General features: G+C 41.8%; 1 protein-coding gene across 1 annotated transcript in view; it reads left to right on the top strand.

The window, feature by feature from the left end:
- Nucleotides 1–739: 739 nt before the first annotated feature.
- DNMT3A (DNA methyltransferase 3 alpha) overlaps nt 740–26,017 on the top strand; it is a 118,274-nt gene continuing 92,996 nt past the window's right edge. The window contains exons 1-2 of the mRNA XM_070932175.1: nt 740–826; nt 15,264–15,501. Coding sequence (XP_070788276.1) covers nt 15,433–15,501 — 69 coding nt within the window. The 5' untranslated portion in view covers nt 740–826; nt 15,264–15,432. The remainder of the gene's footprint in view (nt 827–15,263; nt 15,502–26,017) is intronic.

Genomic DNA, 26,017 nt, shown 5'->3' with positions numbered 1-26,017 from the left:
GCTCCTCTCCTCTCCTCTCCCCCCCCAACCCCCCTTCAAGTTTGAGGGACTCACTCTTGGCAGCAGATCAGGAAAAGCGGAGGGAGAGGGAGAGAGAGAGAGAGATGACAGGGGGTGACCCCTCCCCCGCAAGGATTGGCCCAGCCTTAAATGCTCCCCCAACCCCCAACTCCCACCCCGGATTTCGGCGAACTTGAACTTCACGTACCTTAAGGAGCGGGGTGGGGGGGAGAGGAAAACGGCTTGGCATGGGGGGTTTGGGGGGAAGAGTGCGACTGCGCTGCCCCCAAGCGCGTTTGTGCAGGCAGGCTTTGCAATGTTTGCTTGTGTGCATGTGTGTATGCGTGCATGCGTGTGTGTGTGTGTGTCTGTCGGTAAATATACGTGCGCATGGGGGGTGGGGAGCTTTTATTATTATTTTTCATTTTCTTGCAGACGTGTCTCGCCCGAGCCTGCTCTACAGCGTTCAATTATTTATTTATTTTTTGCAAAGATGCATCGGTTTTTTGGGGTTGTGTTTTTTTTTTTTTTTTTTTTTGCAAGCACAAAAGAGACACGCGCAAAGATCGGGGTGGGGGAAAGCTGTCGGGGTTTTCCATTCGCCCCCCCCACCCCGCCCTCTCCCCTGTAGGAAATTCTCCTGCAAAGCGGAATCCTTTTGCGCTCTCTCGCGAACGGAGGAGGGCGAAGCGGCAAAAATGGCAGCCTGGCATGACCGAAGGGGGCCCCGTGTCATCCCCCCCGTTAATCCCTGCGTGAAGGGAGGCGTTGCCCGATTGGGATAAAATATATATATATATATATATATATTAGGGAAGCGGAACAGGCAAGGAGTGATTCTGTGGGGCTCGCGGAGGTGGGGGGATTCTTCAGAGGCTCTGCGGGGCACGGCTGGGCGTTGGGGGCATCGCCCTGCTGCTCGCCTTTCCGCGCGCACACCTGTAGAGCTGGGACCGGGCACCGGGGGGGGGGACGGAGGGAGGGAGGGCGGAGGCTCGTGCGACGATCCAGCCTCTTCTGCTACCCTTCGCTGGCTTAAGTCTCTGCCCTCGCCTCCCGTTTGTAAAATGGGGGGGGGGGATGATTCACAGAGAGCAGGCGCTTGTTTTCCAGGCACTTTGCATTCACCCCCCCAGCCCCCCCTCTTGAACGGCCTGTCCAGTTGCGGGAGGCTCCGTTGCTTGGTGCAGGTTCGGAGGCGGGGGGGGGAGGGGAGGCGCTGACTGTCACTGTTCTGTGCGGGGGGGGGAGGGCGCAGCTGTGTCCTTGAAAGCTTTGCAGTGTTGCCGGTGAAGGGCAAGCCGTGAAAGGGGGGGGGTTTCTCTGCCGGGCTCAATTTTTCCCTCGCAGAACAGATACGTGAGGTGGGCAAGGGCCTCCTCCTGGGTGTGCTTCCTCCCCCCCCTCCCAGCGCAGCGGCCCCTCCCGCCGGTTTTCCATGTCTGCCACTGCCAGTCCCCCTCCTTTCCTTGCGTGCTTCGCAGCTTCAGACTGGCACGGTGCCAGGCTCTCTGGCTCCGCCTCCTTCCGCGGATGTCTCCTCCTCCCTTCCAGGGCTGAGTGAGGGGGGGGGGTTCAGTTCCGTTGTCTGCCCTGCACTAGCTGACCCCATTGAACCGGGGCCAGGTGTAGAGAAGAGTAAAAGAAGGGCAAAGGAAGGGAATATATGTGTATATAGGACCTGGTGCAGGGGGATGTGCTTCTTCATCATCATCAAGTGGGAGGGTCGTTCAGAGTTTGTCACTCTTTGGGAAGAAATATGGCTGAAGCCCAGCTGTGGGGAGGAGACCCTGAACTTTCTGAGATTCCCTTTGCTTGATCTCTGGGACTGTAACCCTCTCCCTTTCGGCTCAGTTGTGATTATTCCAGAGGGGAGACCCTATTGGCCCTCTCCCTCACCCGCATTATGTTTCTTTTGCTGTTTATGAACTCCAGATTATCTCCCCATTGTGAAGAGCGGGGGCTTGGGGGATCTGTCCCACCAGGAGCAGCTGGAGGGCTCAGAGCGAAGCTACTGTGGCATGCTCATTTTCTAGCATTCCCATCAGTTGAACACATTTGATGCTTGAGTGTCCATTTGTGCCATTGTATTTAGATATTATGCAAACTGTTCTGCAGGTATGGCACTACACTGCAATTCTCCCAGGTTGGCGGGATGTGGGCAACATAATGTTGACTTGCAAGATAGTCTTTAGATTAGATATCTCATTTTGCATAGAAATACCATGAGCATACTTGGAGTAATACTGGGCTCTGGTTACTCACACTGGTCAAAATGTATCAAAACTAACCGGCATTCTCTTTACCATTAACAGAGGATGTTGTATGTGGCACAGGTAAGACTAAGGCTGGTGTAACCTAGTTAAACAGCATTATGTGAAGACCTCAATTGACCAAAGCTAATTGGCCTAATACATATCATGGCTTTGGTCAACAAGGTCCCTCAAATGATGATCATGCCATATGGAAAATTGCAACTTGGAATGTAAGAACAGTAAATGTTAAACCCTAAGAAACAAAAGAAAAACAAATTACATGTCAGTGAAACTAAGAGAATGGGAAGAATTTAATACATAAATAAATAATAAAATCCGAATGAAGGTAATCGTCTTGTGGATTGGAGTGATGATTCATGGAGAGAAGTGAAAGTGGGTTGAAGTATGACTGGGCTAACATAAATAATAAAATGTGAATTGGTGTGATTAAGTTGTTTATTTTGAAGCAGAAATTCATAGATTTGTTATAACTGTTACACTCCGGTGAATGGTGATAATGGAAGAGTTAGAGATGAGTTTTTGAATGAAAGCAGTTCAGGAGAAAATATTATTCTGTTAGGTGATATGAATGGGTGGGTGGGAATAAGACGAGACAGTACAGAAAAATGATTTGACTATTCATCAACCTGAGAATGGTGGCTGGTGAATATATGCTTATGGTGTAAGCATAAATCTATTCATGTATACACATGGCAAAGGAATGAACATAAATCTAAAAGCATGATGTGTTAGTTTGTGTATGATGAATGACTGAGAGAATTACTGAAGGATACAAGAATGATGATGAGTTTTGAATAGAGGACATTTTGATAGTATTCAGCAGCAGATATTGGGAAATTGGCATGGAGGAAAAGAAAAAAAATGAAGTGGGACTTTAGGAAAAAAACATGAGTCCTGTATAAAAAGTAATAGAAAATAGATTAGTTTTTCGAATAAAATGAATGGAAAGTAGATGGGGAAGCTGCCTGTAACAGAATGAAAAGCCACATAAATGTGTGGAGTTACACTAATGGAAAATGAGCAAGCATGCTTGGTGCAAAGATGAAGCAAAAGAGACTGGATGAGGAAAAAAATGAATGTAAGAGACTATTGTGAAAATGAGGATGAGAGAAAGAATTACTAAGAGCAAGTAATAGTCAACATTAAAAGAAGCAAAACAATCATTTGATGAAAAGTTTTAAAACTGCTTTGGAAATGAATGAGCAAAGAAGGTTAAAAAAGCACCCCCAATTGAATTATCCATTTATGGATAATTGTGTAAGGAATATTTGTGGTTACTCTAGGGATGTGTTGTTTTTTAATGTGAAATGTACATTTCTATGCAAATAGTGTCACTCTGTTGACTGTCAACCAGTAAACCAGATTCACAGAGAATATTGAATAGATTGTAGAATGCAATGAGAATGAATCAGGATCATGTAAAACATAGGAGGAAAGAGTGCAAATAAAGTGGAAGACTGAAAAAAAACTGTAGTTAGATGAAGTTGGTGAGATTCTGAGAAAGAAAGAAGTTCCAAATTTAAAGAACAACAGAGTATAGGAAGTGATGTAAAGATGTGGTGGAAACAAGAATGGCTTTCAAGGAGTAAAATGTATGAAAAGATACAGTGAATGATACTAGTGTCAACTAGGTTTAGCTACATTTCCTTTTTTTCTTATCTTGTGCTTTTTTTTCTTTGGGTTTACTTTATTCTCTTTCTGCAGTCTATATAAAGCTTACTCTGAAACAAAATAGCATAATGGGTGTTACGTATGGATCCATGCATGAATCAGGCAGTATAGATAGATTGGTCTGTACACAGATTATAGCACACATGCTTCTTCTGTACATAGAGCTAGAACATGGCTATTTAGTTAGTGCATGGATCCAGAGCATGTTGCTTTTGTAGAGCTGTTCCAGAATGGAAGGCAGTTCTGGATGGATCAGTCTAAAAAACTATCTGGATTTTGCTTTGGCTGGATTATGTTGGCCAACTGCTAAAGCAAATGTTTGCTCCATGCACAAGAGTGATATAACATTTCTTGCTTTATGTATGCTATTTGTGACTTTCTTAATACCAAACAGCCTGTACATAGACCTATTCCTGTTCCTGGTGGAAAGCCCCCAAATTTGCTGCCTGCTGGCTGTTTTGCCACGCCTGATGTGACTGGGAAAGGTTTGTCATCTCTGCCTACCTATCTTGAGCTTCCTTCCTTTCTAGTTTGGAATGAGGGTAGTTTATCGCTAGAAACCTCAAAGCCAATTTTTCAGGCCCAGTGCTTTTGAAAGATCCGGACAATAAGGGGAGAGGGGATGACCTTTTGTGAGCTGGGGATTTTAGCAAGGGGGAATGTACTCAATAACCCCTCACATGCTGGGTCAGCTGGAAACATCCTTGCAGGAGTCTTTTTTCCTTCCAATTAGATGTTTAAAAACATTTGAGGAGATAAATGATGTGGCTTGTCTAGAATACACTCTGGTGAAGAGTTGGGAGAGGGGCTTTTTATCTCCACCCCTTCAAGGAAAGCAGGATTAGATTCTGGGGTGAGGCTGCCTCTTGGTTAGATAAATCTCTAAATTTCTTCGTGTTTCAGAGGGAACCGAATTTGATTTTCATGAGAAGGGGGGGGAAAGGGTGGGGAGAGATATACAAAAGGAATGTTTGCATTTAGAAACTTGGCAAACTGCTACGTTTCAGTTCTCTTGCTACTATTCTCTCTTCCTCCAGTGGCTTGCAATGATTGAAGCCCCCAGGGATGTCGGTCCTTTCATGGGAGAACATGCAGAATTCTCCAGTGTCGTGAACAATCTGTGCCTTTAGCCCTTACAGGCATCGCCTGCTTGGTTATTTTTACTGTGAAGTTCACTCAAAATAGATCTCATCTGAAAAGTGCATGTGTGTGTGGGTGGGGGGTGGGGAGACTATTTTCACAAATCTTTATAGAGTGTTTCTCAGCCCCAAGTAGGCAGTGGGCAGACAGACTATGACCAGTGCACAGATCTCCTGACCTTTCCACTTGTGACAAGGAAGTTGTTTGCCCTGTTCTGGCTCTGACTTCTTCCCAGAGCAGTCGGCCTTGAGAAAGGACTCTGGAGGCATTCTGGGCTGAAGTTGCAAAAGAGATGATGTTCCCTAGTTGGTTAGTTTCCATGTTTGCAAACAAATAACCAGGTTCAGAAAGCACCAAGAAGTCCATAATTCAACTGTGCACTACAGCTGTTTTCTTCTATTGGAACTGAAGTTGGAGTAGTACAGAGCAAGGAAATTGATTCAGGGATCAAAGGATATTTGTAGTTAGGATGGCAGTCCTAGTGAGGCTTTTAAATCTCCACATTTAATGATGTCATCGAGAGGCCATTTATTCTTTCAGATAGTTTTTTTCCCCTTTACTTCTAAATAAAAAAAAAATTGTGCGGAGGACAGAATACAGTTTGACATCATCTCTAACAAAATCTAAAAATCTGTTGTAAACATTTGCTTGCAACAAATTCAGTCTGATGATTAAGATTAATCTTATGGTCCCATTGCTTGAAGGGAAATGAACATACAGTACATCAACTGAAACTTGATTTGCACCAATTTTAGGATAAGATCTTAAGATAATTTAACATCTGGGTATGACTTACTATCTAGTTTCTTAGTCATTTAATTTCCATTTAAATTGTTTATCCTGCAATTCTAATATAATTTCTTGATCGTAATAGTTAGTACTTTCTTATGAGAGAATAACAAACTAATAAATGTTTATCTAGCACATTATTTAAAATGGAGACAAGAATATTACATCACACAAGTGGGCACAGAACAAAATTATGCTGTCCGTACTTTAAATCTATGTTTGATGAAGTACCTGATTTGATTTTGGAATTAATCAATTCAAACCTCAGGTTTTTGGTCTGGCTGGATAATCTAATACATGCATGCATGCAATTTTGCATGAACAATGCAGGAACAACAGTAAATAGAAGATGTGTAAATGTCATTAATCAAATGAGTTTTTATAAAGTTTGCTCGGCGTATTCTTTGGAATCCTTGACTATACCGTTAGAAAGCTTGTTTGCTTCAGAAATGCCATGACCCACATTGTTATTTGGAGTGCCGGATATTCCTTTTTGGAAGCGGCAGTAGGAAAATTCCTTTTTCCTACATGAAACCAGTTATATGATGAAAATTAATGAAGTGGGACAAAGAAAGGTTTATACATCCTCAAGCATCTTCCTTCAAGGTTTGGAAAGACTTTACTGTGTGTGTGTGTGTGTGTGTGTGTGTGTTTGTTTGCCTGCTCATCTTAAGCATTTCTGGGTGGCTTACAACATCAATGAATTAAAAAAAAAAAAATAACAATAAACAAAAGCCCTGTGCCATAAGTTTTCCTCAGAAATTTTATACTTACAATTGCCATAGTTATTCTTCAGTACTTGGGAGCAGATGCTTCTAGGGGCAATTTGGGTATGAAAAAGTATGTGCACGTACGTGTCTTGTCTTCACCATTCCCAGACTTCCTGAAAATATGGTGTGTATCATGCTGGATACCATATCCTGGAGTTACTTGACTTGCTGCCATGGACATCCACATAGAGGCAAACAATGAAATGTGTGTTGCAACACAACACAAAACCCATTCCTTTTGTACTCATGTTGCAATATTGAGTATGAACATGTAATAGGACAGATCTTCTGCGTTATCACAATGCACATTTTATTATTTTGACAAACAAGTAGCTTGCTGCAATATGCTCAACTTGCTACTCTTTGTCTCTGCCGGGCTCTTTTTTTATGCCATCCACCCAATGTGTTGCTACATCTCCAGAACACTGTGCCTACCTTTTTATTCCTGGGGAGTGGGGGTACTCTACTAATCTGGAGGGGCACTGTCTTACTTGGTGGGAGGGATCCACATTGCAAAGGTATGCTTTTTTGTACCAGAAGACGACATACAGCCTTTGGGATGTTTGTCTGAGTCGTGGATCACAGATAATTGCAATTAATCAAATTTGTTTCACAGGATGGAGTCAACATTTTTAATTGGTTGTAGCTGTAAATTTATTACACATACAGTATATATCAGGAGCGATAACAAGATAGTCATGTCTCTCTCATCCCAGAGACTTGTGTGACACTACCACCCTTTCATATTGGTCTTGCCTTGGGCAGATCTCATACTCAGCAAGTTGGAGGTAACAATGCCCCTTAGCTTGACAAGACTGCCCATGGGAGGATTGAGCTGGGGGCTCCACTGACAGAATTTTCTTAATCCTTATTAGCAGAGTGCACTGCCTGCAGAAGAGGGTATGTGGCTCTGGTGCTTCCTCTGAATTCCTGCGGCTGGCTCTTCAGCACTGTCGTATGGGAGCTCTGAATATTCTGCTTCTCAGAGAGAGATATTCATCTCTGACTCATGAAAGCAGGAGGGGAAAGAAAGACTGAGCTGCAATAATGGGTCATCTTTTAAAATACAGGCAGCAGCTTTTCACAGCACATGATATGCTGTAGAAGAGTCACTTCCGCTTTGTTTTACCTGTTCTCTGCATCAGGATGAATGGCTGCCTTTTGTCTATCAGCAGACAGTTTTCCTACTCTTCACTGGCAAGGCAGACATTTGAGTGGGCTTTCTTTTGTTGGGTTGTGAGTCACTCTCTTGCAGGACAAGTCAATCTACTCTTGTTCTCAATCCTCAGAGTTATCGCTGCTCTTCCTCTGGATGATTTTGTGATCCTCAGCTTATGCTGGGATGAAAAGAGGATGAACTGGGATGGGCTTTTCAATGGCTCAACTGTACAGATAAAAACTGTACACGGACTACATCTTATGGATGAATTATGTGAAGTCATTTTTTTTTTTTTTAATTTGATTTATATGCCGCCCTTCTCCGAAGACTCAGGGTGGCTTACAATGTGCTCAGCAATAGCCTTCATCCTTTTGTATATTTATACAAAGTCAGCTTATTGCCCCCACAAACTGGGTCCTCATTTCACCTACCTTAGAAAGGATAGAAGGCTGAGTCAACCTTGAGCCTTGGCGAGATTCGAACCCTGCGGTAATTGCAGGCAGCTGGTCTTAAGCAGCTTAATAACAGGGTGCCTTAAACCCTTGTACTACCAAGGCTCTCATTTGGTTCTGCTCCTACTCCTTTACTTTTGTCTAGCACTTGTCTATGCTTACCATTAGCAACCTTCACATTTTATGAGAATAAGTTCCACAAATTGGTTACTTTACCATGTGAAGTCTATATCTTGCCTTCCATAAAGCGGCCACGTCTGTTTCTTGCAATGTTCCACAGGGCCCTTGCTCCCCATGGTCTTGTCCTCATGGTGTTTTGCTTCTGAGTGGAGCTGAAGGAGCCATGGTTCCTGGCTTCCTCTGAGAGACATACTTATCCTACAGAGCTTTACATCTGAAAATAAATGCACGTTTGAATTTGAAAACAATTGGCAGTTGATTCTGGGTTCTCAAAATGAAGTCCTTTTCAAGAGCAACTTGATCACTCTAATTGCAGAAATATGGAGATGCCCACTCACTTCCTTTGCATATAAAAAGGACCACAGTGTCATCATGTAGCTATACTTTCCAACAGGAACAGCAATTGGCGGGAGGTGGAATTGGATGGAGAAGGGAAAGGAAACCTTTTTAGCAAGATCCCATCTGGGTGACTAAACCAGAGGTTTAGTCTTCCAAGCTTTGGGACTCATGCTGGAGCCCATCCTCAGGGAACTTCTCTCTAACCATTCTGGCCCATCCTGCAACATTATCCTGGGACACATATATTCGCTTTCATTCATGAGACCTTTTTACTTCCCTGCTCTCCTGCAAAGTTTTGCTGCAGCTTGTATAGTGCTCTCTGGTTCACATTTTCTGCATCCTGTCATCTTCAAGGATAGAAGTTCTTTTTTATATAGTGTGTGATAAGAAACAGTTTCTGGAGGATGGGGGAAAAAAACCCTTTCCCTCCCTTTGAAACCCTGAACAAGAAGGGAATTATATGGCTTTTTCCTTATGGTTCAGGCTCTTGCCGGGGGTTGTGGGCTTCAGCAAACTGATTTTCCTCCTCACCCCCCTCTCTTTCTTTGGTGTTACTTTATTGAGGAAATTCAATACATTTCTGTGCTCTCGTGTGGTGCAGAGGCAATTTGGTGAATCAAGCTGCCAAGTACAACTGCAGCTTCTATTTGCAGCATTAAAAAAATTATCTCTCACTGCCTTTGCTGTTGCTTTACAAGGTAAGTTAAAAATCTATTTGAAAAAACTCATGGGTGCCTAACATGGCATTGTTTTTGGTACCTCATACCACTTTGCTCAAGGATCTGGCTTCATGCTGCTGCTGCTACTCTCATGTATTTTTTCTCTCTTTTTTAAAAAATAATATTCAGCTCAGGTTCCCAGGGGAGGCAGCATGCTCAAATCCTGTTGGGCCTAATTAAGGAGTGCATAAACATCCTTTACAGACCAATGTACTTATGCAACCTGTGGAGTCATCCCACTGTGAGGGAGATGGGCGGTTTTAAATTCAAAAAATAAAACAAAAGGCTCTTCTCCCCAAATGGCCTGTGTGGAAAGTACCGTTGAGTGTGGGCAGTACCGTTGAGTTAGGCCTGGATAAATCTACCCCACTTGTGACTTTTGAAAGCCTAACAACCTGTGCAGCACACGTGATTCGGATTTGGCATATACGGGATAGTGTGTATTTTGACATGGACCCTGCAGTAAAATGTGGTGGATGTAGCATATGTAACATTTGGTAATAAGGTGATTTAAATCCCCTTGGTTATTCTATAATTTGAAAGGTGGGAGAGATGTGAAGGAAACAAAATGCTACAAAAGTGTGTGACTATAGAGCTATGATGGTGAACTTATGGCACGTGTGCCACAGGTGGCACGCGTAGCCATATCAGTGGGCACGCGAGCTCAGCTCTGGTGCGCATGCACGCACTGGCCAGCTGATTTTTGGGCCTTCTGGACCCACCAGAAGTAGGGAGGTGGTGGGAAGGCCCGTTTTTTGCTGTCCCCAGCCTCCAGAGCCTCTCTAGGAGTCTGGACAGGGCGAAAACGGCCTCCCACCCCACCACTGAGGCCCTCCGGAGGCCAGAAACGGCTTGTTTGCCACTTCCAGTCCTACCCTTTGCCCACCGGAGGTTTTCTGACATGTCTTAGTTTTTGAAATGTGATTTCATTTCTTCTATATGTGTCTGCATATCTCCCCAACTATTAGGATAAAATTTTCATATCCTGACTGTTTCCTTGAAAGGGAAATCAACAGACCAAAATAATAATATTTTAAAACTACAGTAGCTCAAATGGTAAAAAGAACAAAAATAAGAATAGCATTCGGAACAAGTTCCAAGTTTTCAAAATGTTTAACCAAATGCTTTCATAGGGTGCTTACAGATTATATCGATGAAAGCTGAACAATAACATTTATGTCCCACAAATATTTTTAAACCCACCCTGTTTGTTAAACTATGGCCAATAGAGAAGGTTGAGGGAATTAAATGCCAACCACAACTTGATCATTTGTATTTAATCCCCATCAGAAATGGATAAAAAGGGCCTATTTTGATGTTCCTGGTATTCAGAACTGCCAGAGTACCCTTTCGTACTTTCCTGCTTATGGAGATGGATTAGCACAGCTGCACATATTCTGGGTCCATTTGTGGCTTGAAAAGCTATTTGTTACCGGATACACATCAGGAGACCATAAAATCAAGACTGGTTGAAGATATGTGGCTGCACTAGATAATTTGGGAAAGGTCCCTTAGGTTGAGTGCTTCTTTTTCAAGTCTTGATGAAGTGGCAATAGATTTATGATGGGTCAAAATAAGGAGTATTTCTTCACCCTTTATATAATTAACAATATATTCTACACTGCCATAAAACGTGTTACGCACTTGGTGTGATGGCTTTAAAGAGAATGGAGTTCAGAAAAGACGAAGTGTGACACCATAGCTAAAAGGAATCTTTAGGTCAGGGTTAGTTACTTCCAAATTTTCAGTGCTGAAGGGAAGTGATAAGAATTGGCCCCTGTTTGAACCTGTCTTACTTGTCAGCTCAGCAGGATTGAAATCATGTTTGCTTCAATGCCAAAGTTGCATCAGACAAGGTTTTTAATTTGTTTCTTGCTATGGATTGCTGGTGCCACTATTTTTTGCTCCTTTGCAGAGCCATTGGGTGACTTAAGAAGAGGGTCTTGTGTCTGTTTTATTTTCAAGCATTACCTCAAGAACCAAGAAGAAGTCTGGTAGCACTTTTTCCAACTTAGAGCTTTTCTTAAGAGGCATAAATGTTTGTGAACAGCAACTCTATGCATCTGATGATCTAATGCATTTTAATAACATTTATTAGCCAGAAAAGCTGCTACCAGATGCGTTTTATTTTTTGCCACTATTGTCTCTCCTACAATGCCTCCTACAGTGCCCTCAAAAACCTAGTGTTTCATGTTTCCAGTAAGGGTGCTGGATCTGGGGGGGGGTGGGGGGTGTTTGCCACCCTAGCATCCATTTTGCTTTGCTGTTTTAGACTAAGTAATCTACCAAGTACAGATGCTCATTTTGATATTGTGCTGTGCCCATACCTGTAGATGCACAATAACACTGTAACTCTCACCAAACAGCTGTAATATATATTTCACTTATTAGAAGTATAATAAGAATGGCTTCAATTTATTGCATACTTTCCAGTGGGAAGCCTTATTCAATTTATAAAATAGATTGCATCTGCAAAACGGATTTTTAACCAGCTGAAATAAAACTGGTCCCTTTAAATTATAAAAGCAAGTAGCCTTGCATAGAAATGTTTCCATTGAAACATCAGTACATAGTAGCATGATCATCACAGAAGAAGAAAACGTGCCTCTGCTTGAACATTTTCCTTACTTTCTGACTTCCGTGGTGCTATTCAGTTGCAAACAATAGTAGAATATGAAAACGCTATTATTAATTCATTGAATGGAAGGAGCAGGTACATGATTTCAATCTGCAATCACAGTCACTCAGGCACTAAACGTATCCCAAAGCTGCATTCTTCTGCACTGTCTCACCACAGTACCCCATTGAGTATGCTGGCTTACCTATGAGAAGGCATTTCTGTGTATAAAACAAACTCTGTTAAGTACTAAAAATGTCACTTGTTCTGCATTCAATGGGCAAAGTTCTTAGCAGGCTCTCCCAGTGGAACCTGAATTATCAGTTGCCTTGCTTTTGAGTCTCTCTGCATTAGTTGGCTACGGGAGAGAGCAACTGGGGGAGAGCTAGCAGGTGCAAGGGCCTGTCAAGCACTTTCTGCTTTCCATGTGGCTGATAAAAATAACTAGCCTTGTGCAGCCTCTGCAGCTAGAACAGCTGGGCATGCTCCTCCTGCATGTCCCTTCCATGTCCTTAGAGCCTGCTTTGAAGTGATTGGTAAGGTGTCTTTTGTGTGGGAGCAAGTCGTGCAGTGAAGGAGCCCTTCCCTACTCCAGCTCACTAAGCTGAGCTGTCTGGGCAACAGCCCCTCCTCTTATGCGGGCTCTGGTGAGTGGGTTCTGGTGAGTGAGCAGGAGTGGGAAGAAGACCATGGCTAGGCAAGAGGGGGCTTATGACAGAACTGTTGGTAGATTCTGGAAGAATACCGCACTGCAGACAGCAAGGAGCAGAGCAGTCCAGAAGGGAAAGAAGTGTGGTAAGATTTTGAGGCTTGCTGTCAGCTCCAATGCTACTTGAAGGGCAGCTATAGGAGGGGACAGCAAGCATCTCCTTTCTTGCTAATGGGTGGTTGGCAGTAGGGCCCACAGAAGGGTTCTCTGGGAAGAGTTTCTGGGTGGACCTGACCTCTTCTGTCCAGCCTTCCCTTTCTTTACGGGATTGATCTGTGCCTGATTATTTTTAGCACCTCTTGTTGGGTGGAAATCAGTACGCAGCTCTGCTGCTTTTTCCAGGGGGGAATCTGGGCACTTTCACTATGATGGCAATTGGGCTGAGGAAAGGGATATGGTACAGTAACTCCTCCAGAACAGATAGGGGCTGCGTCTTCATTTATGCCTGTTTTGTAAAAAGGTGTTGCACTTTCAAAAGAGCAGATGGGTAAATGATTATTCTCTTTGGACCTTTCCTGTAGCATAGAGGGACTTTAACTGCTGCTGTGTTTCCTACTGCAGCAGTAATGCAGCTTTGGTGGCCTTTCTCTTTCTATGGCTTGATGGATGGAGGGCATATAAGACTGTATTTGTAGAAATTGTAGAATTTTATAGGGAAAAAAATGAAATTTTGACTTTGTTTTTGTTGATTAGATAGATTTGTTGTTATAGAAGTGGCTAGTATCTACTAATGCATAAAAATAAAAAGTTGAGATTGTAATGTTAGTAACTTCTACTATGCCAAAGAGAGTTGGAAGTCAACATCTTTTTTTCCCTTGCCCCTTCCCACCCCACATTTTCACTTTTTCCCTTTTTCCTTCCCCTAGTTTTCCATTACTTTTTAGTTTACTTTGATCTTATTTTTTGATAAAAATTAATAAAAAATTGATAATAACAAGAAATTGTTTGGAGGGAACCATGCTGGTCTTTTGCATGGAATAGGCACGTGGGGGAAGAGATAAAACATGCAGTGGACCCTAAGAAAACACCAAGTGTGTGTGCACATAGGTGGGCATATTGGTGTGTGTGTGTTTTAGAGAAAGCATGTTTCAGATGCCACTAAAATAGATTCCTAGAAGGAAGAGACAATTCCTTTGGCTGGGAAAACCTTGGCTAGTGTTCTTCTCTTTCTTGTAATAAGGTGTCCTCCTTTCCTTCCTGCCCATCATCAGCTTTGGCTGGGAGGCAACTGACTGCTAAGCATGGACCACAGATGCCCATGTTCATATATCCCATAAATAGTACTGTCAGGTAGACAAATGGTGAAAATGTGCTAAAGAGCAGTCTGGGAAGGCAAAGGTAAATATTGCAGAGGTCAAGGACCGCCTGTGCGGCTTCAACATTTCCTTTGATTAAATGTTGAGTCTTACAATTCTGTTTGCACACAATGGCATTTCAGAGAGGAGAAATTTCTTGATAGTTTATAGCATCTAAGTGTATTGAGTAAAAATGAGCGCAGGTTGGAATACACGACATATTTCATTTTCATCCAGCACTGTGTATGAACATAGTAATCTCTGTATTACTAAGTGTTGGTATAATTTGCTGCAGAAGTGTTGGAGAAAGGGTTGTAGATTCATGTTGCCTGGGAGGATGAGTCTTAGATATGGCAAAGATTTTAGAACAGAATCTCCATTTACACAGAGGCAATCAAAGCAAGGGAACATTCTTAGGAGGCAGGAGGCATCTAAACTCAGGCAGATTGCAATCAAATGGACTACTTGCAGCAGAGGGTGCCCAGTGTGATGGGATCTTGGGGCCTTGTGCCAAGAATGTTGCCTCTTTGGTGCTAGACTATTGCCTAGTTTGTTTGGCAAAAAGCAAAGTTACCACAAGACATAAACTGAGGGCCTCTTATGTGTGCTGTGGTAAGCTAGCTTATCTTGTGCACTGACTCTTTTTGTGTTTGTTTGCCGGGGATCTGGAGAGAGTGCAGAAAGCTCCACTGCTTACACCTAGCACACAAATGAAAGTTCTGTTGGAGGGCAGTTCCACCCCATTTTATCCTCTTCCCTTTCTTCCCCACCATGTTGGCGCTAGCTTCGTTCCTCAAAAGAGGTTGTAAGAGTTCTCACCAGAGGAGGCTGCAACAAGAAGGCTTGTTCTGGATTTGTAACATCCCCTGTAGCAACAGGTGCTGCTGTGCACTGAAAGGGAAGTATGGTTGGGATTACAGAGGAGGGGGAAGGTTTCTGGACTGGGGGAAGTTGAAAGAGGAGGGTGTATCTTCTGTTGCTGAGCTGAGACTGTATGGGCTGAAGAACTGGGGGCCCAGCTTGGCTGAGTCAAGGCTGTGGCTTGTTAATGATTGCCTGCAAGTGGGGAGAGGCCCTCAAAAGTGACTTTCCGTGCATGCATTGTGTGCCTGGGCCTCACCTTCGTCTTTCTCTTTTCCTGTTGCAGGTGGCAGGAAAACCAGAGCAGAACCATCAACAGAGGGGGGCATTGGATTATTGCCTTGGCTGCTTTTCCATTATCCCTCTTCAGCTTGGGGTAAAGTTTGGAATCTTCTGAAAATTAAACCCCAGAAGCAAAAATTTGTAGCAGCTGCCTCTGCCCCAGTTTCCCCACAATGCCATCTAACGGGCCAGTTGACACCAGCAGTCCTTCTGCGGACCGGGAGACAGTCGATGCTCACAAGGTAAGGAAATTTCAGGTGAAGGCTGGGGTCACTGCTGGTCCTCTCTCCTATGGCTAGGTGGCCCATATGTCTCCTTCAGGTTAATCATGGTTCACACAACATGCTAAGCAGGATAAAGTATTCTGTGGCTCAGCATAGTGTGGGAATCCCACAATTGTCTTAGCAGGTTATGTTATCACATTAATATGCTTCATTTGTTTGTGCTTAGAATGTTCCATAAATACATAAATTGGATTTAATTAAGCATGTAAGTGAGCCCAATTTGTGATTGGGAATTGTTTCAGAATTTATTTACTTGTCTGTGCAAAACTGTATAGCACAGGTAGCACCTGCACCATCTGCATATTGCTCTGACTAAACTGCTGAACGTTTGGCACCTGTTTAATCCAAATATTAGGGATGGAACTTTCTGCTGTAATTAATTAAATAGATGAGAACTATAGAGCAGATGGTGCAGAATGGGAGGAAGAAGAGAATTCACACTTGTTGATGATGCACTTGGACTTTTTTATATCCATGTTTGATGCTTCAGAGACAAGGAAAAGTGTGATGAAACAAACATCCTCTAAGCATGCTTAGGGCAAGCATGGTGAGTGAGAAGACCTGCCTGTTTATCTTTCAGGATGATCCAGACAAGTTCCATTGTCAATCATGCAGGCCAGAAAAGTGAAGGAAGATCTCAATCATCAGAGTCTGGGTTTGCAAAGATTAGATTTATGAACATAAGCCTGTTTCAGTCAGACTGAGTTGAAAACTATAGGCTAGTGAAAGAGTAAAAGAGGATAATTAGGCTTTTCCTAATGTAGGAGTTGGCACTGATGTGTGCTTTCTTTGCAAGGAAATGAGCGCATCACACAGCAAAGTAGCATGTGTTGGATGAAAGGGGTGTTTGAAGTAAGCAGTTTGTTTCAATTCTGTGATTGCTGACAATAGGGGCAAAGTAGAGCCAATTATGGAATCCAACATGCAGTATAAACATGAAGAAAAACTTGGGTAAGGCCTGCAGTATGTATTGACCTAGATGTCCTGCTTTGATCTCTGATGACACCAATAAATTGAAAGCAGTGGATGCAGATTGTGAGAATCAATTAGATGTTTGCCCCTTGAGGAACATAAAACAATCTCAGTTACTGCTTGTAGGACTGGAGACGTGGTGAAGTGGTTGTGAGAATTGTGTTTGTATCAGGTTGCATTATAGCTGAAAGGATTTGCTAACAGGGAGCATGATGGGAGAAGCACTGTTGCAGGTAGAGCAATTAACCTCAAATACACATGGAGATGGGAGGTCTAAGATGGAAATCAAAGAAATAAAAGCACCTATTGCAGGGAATCACTGTAAGAACTTCAGATTGTGGAGTTCTGACCCAGAGTGCAGTGTATCTAAGCTAAAGGAAGTTGTTTTAAATTGCTGTTGTCCAGAAGTGGTGCTGAGGAAACAAGCTGTTAGTACAGCATCTGGACATAGCCTAGATAAGGAGATATGATGGAAATGGATTCCCAGCCAAGTACTGAATATGGCACAGTTCAGGGTCCTTTAGATTAAACTCCAGCCCATAAACCTGTAGGGCCTTGAACTAGTAGCATTCAGTGGCGCTGTGAGTCACCGCCTCTTACACTGTATGCCCTGTGGTTGACAGGGTTGCCATCACTTTATCCCACTAAGTTTGCCTAGGAAACTGCATGTAATTACGGCTGCTGAAGCTATGATTCAGACAGCTCCAGGAAAGAAACAGAGGCTGCCAGAAGAAGGATTTAGTGGAAGGGTGTCATCAACCTAACTTTTTATATATTTGCTTTTATACATTATTGTTCATCCCAGTGTATTAAACACCATCAGTATAAATTGGCAGAAATCTTGACAAATAGGATTTATCTCACTGAAGTTGCTGCTAGCTGATGTGATACAAAGGGTGAGATGCTGGACTAGTACCTGGGAGAAATAGATATAAGTCTACTGTCAGCCTTGGAAACTACTAGATGACTTTGGCCAGTTGTCTACCTCTGAGAGGAGGAGGTACAATTATGTTGCTTTGGTTTCCTGGATAAACAAATAAACAATCAAATAAAGGATGAATGAGCCTAATATCCAGGCCAGCCAAGTTTCATGAGGAAAAGTGTTCCAAAGTCAGAGGTTCTACCTCTGAAGGTCCTCAGCCCTCTATGTCAGGGGTCTCCAAACTTGGCAACTTTAAGACTTGTGCACTTCAACTCCCAGAATTCCTCAGCCAGTAAAGCTGGCTGAGAAATTCTGGGAGTTGAGGTCCACAAGTCTTAAAGTTGCCAAGTTTGGAGACCCTTGCTCTATGTAGACAACATCTCTGTGGCTGCTGACAAAAGACAGGTTGGAATGGAACGTACCTCTCTTTCCAGTGTTTGTATTTTTGTAATTATTAAAAGTTGATCCAGACAACTTACATTCATCCAAGATATAAATAGGCTTATAATTAGCATAAAGAATTATGGAATCTGCATAACTTTTTATTTGGATTCAGGCCCAGTTGAAGAATGGAAACTGCCTTGATGCTATAATAGCGGCCCTATGTTGGAATGTAATAGGGAGATTATATTCCAGTTGGCTTTACTGAATGTACTTGTGGTTTGGGATACTGTAGTAGCAGGTGGCAACTAAAATGTGATCTTGGCAGAACTAGAAAACTGAACACTTTTAATACTTGGATAAGGAGTAAATTGAGGGTTGCAGACTAGATTGAGAAGTTCAAAAAGTAACCTAGGAGGCAACAGTAGATGGATGTGTATTGGTGTAAGTCATCATGTTCTTAATTCTGGCTGTACACCGCCCTGAGTCCTCAGGGAGAAGGGCGGTATATAAATTGGAAATTTAAAAAAAAATAAAAATCAACAGTCAGCTTTAAGATGACCTTACTTTTTTCTTTCCTTGAGCAGTCCAAGGATGCAATACTTGTGGAATGTTATTTAGCCTCTGGGGTGTGAGATTTTACAAAGAACTGTTTTGTCTCATAAATGTTCCTTAACATCTATATGCAGTGTTATGGGAAAGATTATCTGGAATGTTAGGATATGTCTCACATGTTGCATTTGGCCTTGGTCTTTTTCAACTGATGTCATGGAGATTGTGAACATGATGAATGATTAAATGTTCTTAATCAGATAGCATTTATTCATTTATTTGTTTGGTTTTTTGTTTATTCATTCATTCAATTTAACTGCCCAACTCATATTTGTGACTGCAGATGACTTACAGTTAAAACATACACAATACCAGAAAATACAGAATGTGAACAATACAAAACATTAAAATAATTAAACCCATGCAATACAGCAATTCATGAACAGTACAACCATTTAATGGGTTCTACACCACTCACCACCAGCTAGAGGTATTTGAACACACTTGTAAATGGATCATAAGCTTCCTAACAGACAGGAAGCAGCAGGTGAAGCTAAGCAGAATCACATCAGATACCTGTACAATTAACACAGGGGCCCCACAAGGCTGTGTGCTCTCTCCACTTCTCTTCTCTCTATATACCAATGACTGCATCTCAAACGATCCATCTGTTAAACTACTGAAGTTCGCAGATGACACAACAGTGATCGGTCTCATTCAAGACAATGATGAATCCGCATACAGACGAGAGGTTGAACAACTAGCCTCATGGTGTGACCAGAACAATCTGGAATTGAACACACTCAAAACCGTTGAAATGGTGGTGGACTTTAGGAGAAACCCTCCCATACTATCACCTTTTACAATACTAGACAACACAGTATCAGGAGTAGAGACCTTCAAATTTCTAGGTTCTACCATATCTCACGACCTAAAATGGACACCCAACATCAAAAACGTCATCAAAAAAGCACAACAAAGAATGTTCTTTCTGCGCCAACTCAGAAAGCTCAAACTGCCCAAGGAGCTGCTGATACAGTTCTACAGAGGAAGTTCTATAACTGTCTGGTTTGGTTCTGCAACCCAACAACACAGACACAGACTTCAGAGGATAATTAGAACTGCAGAAAAAACAATTACTGCCTTCCATTGAGGACCTGTATACTGCACGAGTCAAAAATGTGAAAATATTTACAGACTCCTCGCATCCTGGACATAAACTGTTTCAACTCCTACCCTTAAAACGACGCTATAGAGCACTGCACACCAGAACAACTAGACACAAGAACAGTTTTTTTCCTGAACTCCATCGTTCTGCTAAACAAATAATTCCCTCAACACTGTCAAACTAGTTACTAAGTCTGCATTACTATTAATCTTCTCATCGTTCCTATCACCCATCTCCTCCCACTTATGACTGTATAACTGTAACCTTGTTGCTGGTATCCTTAAGATTTATATTGATCTCTATAACTATCATTAAGTGTTGTTCCTTATGATTCTTGATGAATGTATCTTTTCTTTTATGTACTCCGAGAGCGTATGCACCAAGGCAAATTCCTTGTGTGTCCAATCACACTTGGCCAATAAAGAATTCTATTCTATTCTATTCTTTTATCCTCAGGTCAGATAGCAAAGCAAAATCCTCATGACCTTCTGGAAGGCCGCCAAGGTCAGGACTAGCCTTACCTTGAGGGGAATGATGTTCTGTAGAGCAGCTTCAGTAGCAAAAAAGACCCTCCACCTGACTCCCACCAGATGATATTCTCCAGTAGACAGAACCTACAATAAGTCTCTTCTGCTAGACCTGATATGAGGAGCAGATATCATTGGGGAGACATAGTCCCTCTAATCATCCTCAAATAATTTCAGCTTGTTTTAAAATATCATGTGGTCTATTTGGGTGTGTTTTTTAATATCTCGATTCTTTTGAAAGGAAAGGAAAGCAGCAAGAGTGATGAAAAATACTTGTGTCCCAGCTGAAGTTCCATTTGGTGTGCCAGCTATGCTTTTGGGTATAGAAAATTTTGGGATTTTAACTTGGGATTTGTTTTACAAATGGAAATTAGAAATTGGAAGAATACTATTATATACAAGCAAAGAATATTACCATCATTACTTTTATGTATACGTAAAATGACCCAGACAATATGCTGTTTATGAAATACTTACATATGTTAAAGAAAAATGTACAAATAATAATAATAAAAAAGAAAATCTGGCCAGTATTATATTTTAGATACACTCTATATCAAGCTGCCAGTGAATAGTACTGAGAAACAAGAGCTAGTTAAAATCTAGGTATCTTGTTGGGGTGTCCTGGGGGGTGGGGGGTTTATATAATGTACTGCAGGCCTGCACAACTTGTCAAGGGGAAAAGGCCACATTAATGCATTGAAAATAATTGCAGGCTGCAAAGGAATAGCTGGTGTGCTGATCAGTTGTTGACTAGATGAGCAGCGCAGTGATGAACTGATCATGTCAGTGAGGTGTGGAGGTGTCTTCTGAGGCAGCAATCAGTAAAGTCAGCAGCCTGTTCTTTAGGGTGGCAGCACCATTTGGGGAGGGAGCAGTGGATTTATTGCATTTTTTTAAAATGCCAATACAAGTTTGTTTGGTGGGCCACATGCAGCCTATAGTCCATATATTATGCAGGGTTGATGTATTGGAATGAATGTTTGCTTCTGGGCATGATTTATAATTCTGAGTTTGGCCTAAAGGTAAAGGTAAAGATTCCCCTCGCACATATGTGCTAGTCGTTCCTGACTCTAGGGGGCAGTGCTCATCTCCGTTTCAAAGCCGAAGAGCCAGCGCTGTCCGAAGACGTCTCCGTGGTCATGTGGCTGGCATGACTAAATGCCAAAGGCGCACAGAACGCTGTTACCTTTCCACCAAAGGGGATCCCTATTTTTCTACTTGCATTTTTTACGTGCTTTCAAACTGCTAGGTTGGCAGAAGCTGGGACAAGTAACGGGAGCTCACCCCGTTACTCGGCACTAGGGATTCGAACCATTGAACTGCAAACCTTTCGATTGACAAGCTCAGTGTCTTACCCCCTGAGCCACCACATCCCTCTTTGGCCTACTGATCTCTAAAAAGTGATCCCTAAAAAGTCGCCTTGAAACAAAATGGGAAATAAAATAATAAAATAATAAAATAAAATGGTTTGACTGTAAAATAACTGGACCATTTTTCATTTGAATGTGTTCATAAATTATTACCTCTTATATGAAGGTGTGTTTTATGTTCTGGTATTTGGAAGGAATAAATTGGTGTGTATTCAAGACAAAGTTTTCCGGTAGTGGCATTTTACTTGAGGATTTCCCTACTGAAGGAGATTATATTGGCTATAAAGATAATAAACCTCCTGATAAATGTACTTAAATACTATACTGTAATATTTGCTCCTCCATTTCTTAGTATTGTACGAAATTTTAATGATATGTACATTGCCTATTTTTCTAGCAGCCTACTGGGAAGAAGATAAGATTTATAAATGTTCTAAGTACAGAACTAAATAAAACAAATTTGGAATATTAATTTCCAAATTCTGCACTAATTGAAGCAATGTTAAGCATCAAGCAATTTCTGCTTGATGTTTTTGTTGCTGCAGATTCTATCTGATTTACATGTTATTCACTGTAGTAACTAAAAATTTTTCTCAAGTGAGATCTTAAACTATCTCCATTTTCACTAAATCAACTTGTATTATACAGATGCAAAATCTGCTATTTTTAATCATTTTGTGAACTTTGCACTTTTGCTGCTTAATGGAAGTTTGCTTACTAAGAACTTACTTATGCTTTGTTGACTTGTGAGGATCCTCTTAAACAGTGTTAAACACTGAGAACCAGGATTTGGGGGGAGAAGTTGCGGGACTCAGATTTGTAGACACTTGTGTTTATAGCTTAGCTGTCATGAGGAAGTAGTTAGAGTGATCAAGTAGATTTCAGATGTGAGTAGGGTATAAGTGATAGAATACTAATAAAAGAATATTTGTAGCTCAGGATTGAAATGAGGGGTCCCTGGTGCTCTCTTATAGTTAATTGAAAGTTAACGTAGATCTTTTATTACAATTTGTATTTTGCAATTTCTGGACATTTTTGAAGAGTAGACACATGTAAAGCACATAGTGATAGTCATATTATACCCAAGACATGGCTAACTGTTGCTTAAGAAGGGTGATAATTGGTATACTAGATGTAATTATGTACATTATTAAAGCCATCACCTACAAATACAGTGCCAGCTGGGGATCAGGGAGTACTTCAAATTCTGGCTAGAATAGGCTTCATTCTCAATCCTAAAGTCCATTTTTTTCTCTTATCAGCAACAACTTTGTCTTATTTATTTATTAAATGTATATGTTGCCCATCTTGATATCCAAAATGACTCTGGGTGGCTTATCTAGATTTAATTTCACATTTTCTCCATCTGATGTATTATTTATACTAGGAAGCATTCAAGGCAATCAATTGCTTCTTTGGAGTTAAAAAATAGGAAGCAATATAGCTGGGTGCCATCCGCATAATAATGTCCTTCCCTAGTGATATAGGTGCCGAATAGTACCTTCCTTCTATGTACATCCCAACTGAAAGGACTGTAACCATGCAGAACAATAGCTCTAGAAATCCAATTCTCATTAGATGGCTCAGGGGAATCCCATGGTTGATCCCATGATTGATGGTATTGAAAAGCTGAGAGTTTCAAGACAACTAGCAGGACTGAACTCCTCCCAACTAATTTCCAATAAAGATTACCCTGTTTCCCCCAAAATAAGACATCCCCTGCAGGGGTGGGTTCTACTCACCTTTACTATCGGTTCACAATGGGGCCGCGCGCACACGCTTGCTTTGCTCGTGCGCGCGCTCTTCTGCACATGCACAGAAGCATTCTGATGACATTGGGGTCGGTGGGCGGAGCCTCCCTCCAGTTTTACTACCAGTTCTATAGAACCGTTCCGAACTGGGGGCAACCCACCACTGATCCCCTGATAATAAGCCCAATCGGGCTTTTGAGCTCACGGCAATAAGGCCAAGTGCTTATTTCAGGGTTCAAAAAAATATAAGACAAAATATAAGGGTCTTATTTTTGGGGAAGCACGGGTATTAGCAAAGCAAACAAAGTAATTTCACTATCATATCCTGGGAGAACCCTCATTGAAATGAATCTAAAAAATATCTTTCAAATCTATAGCTATGAGGACCTAAACTTTTTGTCCCCTTATCAAATAAATTATTTTCGGGTGGGCTTGCACAAGTCCAATTGTTTCAAATTACAAAATAAAATACTTTCGAGGCATTTGCAAAGCTGGATTGCCACTGGAAGAAGGACTTGATTCTCAATTAGCACCAGCCCAAACTCACTCAGTGGGGAGGCCTGAAGAATGCCTATCCTGCACGATGTTGAAAAGATAGCAGGTGGACCTTGAGATGTCCTTCTTTGTTTAGATAAGTATCACACTTCGAATGATTGTTGGAAAAATATAGGAAGTTGAGTCAAATCTGGAGGCAGATGTTGCAGACAATAGTCATAATTTGCATGACATTTTCTGAAACAATTTTTGGCTGCCTTTCAAAGTCAGTTCCATGTATGACTTGCTGAATACATCAAATACTTGTGTTAAAGCATTATTGGGAGCATTTCCTTTATGCTTTCTAAAAGTTGAATAGAAATTATCTGCTTTCCTTGATTCATGAAAATTCCAAAATGGGGTTAGTAATTAGGATTGCAACCATAACATTGCAAGATTATTTTATTTATTCCTTCAAGGAACATTTATTCTACTTTCCAGCTACATGTTGCTTGAGGCATCTGAGTGAAATAATAGAAAAATTAATACAAATACAAAAATATTTAGCAAAAGCAATAATTAAAAGAATGTAAATTATGCACTTATTTCCACAGGGGGAACAAAATGAAGTCAGCAGTGAGAATTCATTACTTTGGCAAGGCAAAATCCTGTCAGAACAGATCAGACGTTTGGGTGTGAAAGACTAATAGAGAATTGCTAAACAACTGTGCCATGGTTTACAACAGCATAAGTCTGCATCATTTTCCCATCTGCACAGCTGAAGCGGTCAGCTTTTTTGCTGCTGGCTCTGAATGGGCAATTTGATATAGGAAGAAGAGATCCTTCAAGCAAGAATGCAGAACTTTGTGATCCCTGAATCCACCCCCACGCCCAATCATGGTGTGAGAAATTGACCATTTCTTAAACACTAGTGGTGTGGTTTTTCTTAGTTTTAAGAGGCAAACAGAAATAGGTCACATTCCCTATTGACAGAAAAATAGTAAAGGATAAAATTGGAGCTTTGGGTTTCTAAAGGGCTAAATGATAAGAACCCCACTTCATGATGTTCTGCCTTGTACAAGTTCACTTCTGAGCAAAGCTATTTCCTAATAGTTGCAGCAAGGGGGTCTAGGGGTCTAGGATTATTTGGTAATGACAGCAAGATGGAAGAAGAAAGGGAGGGAGGACTCCTAGAGAAGATAATCGAGCCATTCATTAAAGCTGAATCACAGGTGGAGCTAATGATTTAGGTATGGATGAGTCACAGATCCATCTGGAAGGAAATGTCACACAATAGTGGAAAAGAAAAGAGAATGTATGCTTGTCCTTCTTGTTTTGAAATCTCACCAACCTACCATCCATTATTTATGGACCACCCCTGTTGTGTATTTGTGGTTGGAGGGTTCTCCTTGAGAGGTTGTCCAGCTTTGGATGATTGAGCAAGTGGTGTTCTGTTTAAGGAGGGGCTTTATTGAGAATCCCGGACTTTTAATCTACTAAGAACAGTACCTCAGGGCATGTCCACAGCTTCATAGCTCCAATGCTTTTTCAAACCAACACACAGATTATTTTCACTTCTGCCAATCTTTAAAGGCAAAGTACATAGAGAGGTCTTTTTTTTTTCTTTTTTTTTGCTAATGGGGGTTTCCTCCAGATGAGAAAAGGAGAGTGCAAACAGCGTTACAGTGATCAATCTCTTGGAGTAAGAAAGGGAATCATCCAACATGCTTAGCCACCATTCCTTATTAAATATAAAATGCCCCTGTGAACTGGGGTGGGGAAATAATAAGGTATTGACAGTTTTCTAGCCAACCTTGCTGCATTTGGAGTGAAGGGAATTAAACATGCAGATTTGAAACGCTGTGGCACATAGTACTAGAATTCAGGGGCATTTTCTCCTGGCTGTGTTACCTTGCATTTGCCCCATCTTGACTGGCAAAAAGTATTTCAATATGCATTGCTCTGCCTCCTTGGCTGATCTTTACTATATTTCAGGACAAGGGTTGATTTTCTAACTCTGAACAAACTTAGCATGTTGTCTGAGTGCAACTACTAGGTTTGTAATAGGTTTGATTAAGCAAGTTGCGTTAACATAGCCACTGCATCAGTGGTGGGTTGCCCCCGGTTCGGACCAGTTCGCAAAAACTGGTAGTAAAACCGGCGGGAGGCCCTGCCCACCACCATGGATGTTATCGGCGATCTGTGCATGCGCAGAAGTTTCTGCGCATGCGCAGAAGCAAGGTGCACGCACGAGCAAAGCAAGCGTGCGTGCACGATCCCGTTGCGAACCGGTAGTAAAGGTAAGTAGAACCCACCCCTGCACTGCATGCTTTATAGGTAGGGTACAGAAAATG

This window comes from Pituophis catenifer, unplaced genomic scaffold (assembly GCF_029215685.1).
Source record: "Pituophis catenifer annectens isolate HBS135680 unplaced genomic scaffold, rPitCat1.0.hap2 SCAF_1, whole genome shotgun sequence".
NCBI classification, from domain to species: Eukaryota; Metazoa; Chordata; class Lepidosauria; order Squamata; family Colubridae; genus Pituophis; species Pituophis catenifer.
Note: the sequence above shows the minus strand (reverse complement) of the source record. Positions and strands in the feature narration are given on the sequence as shown.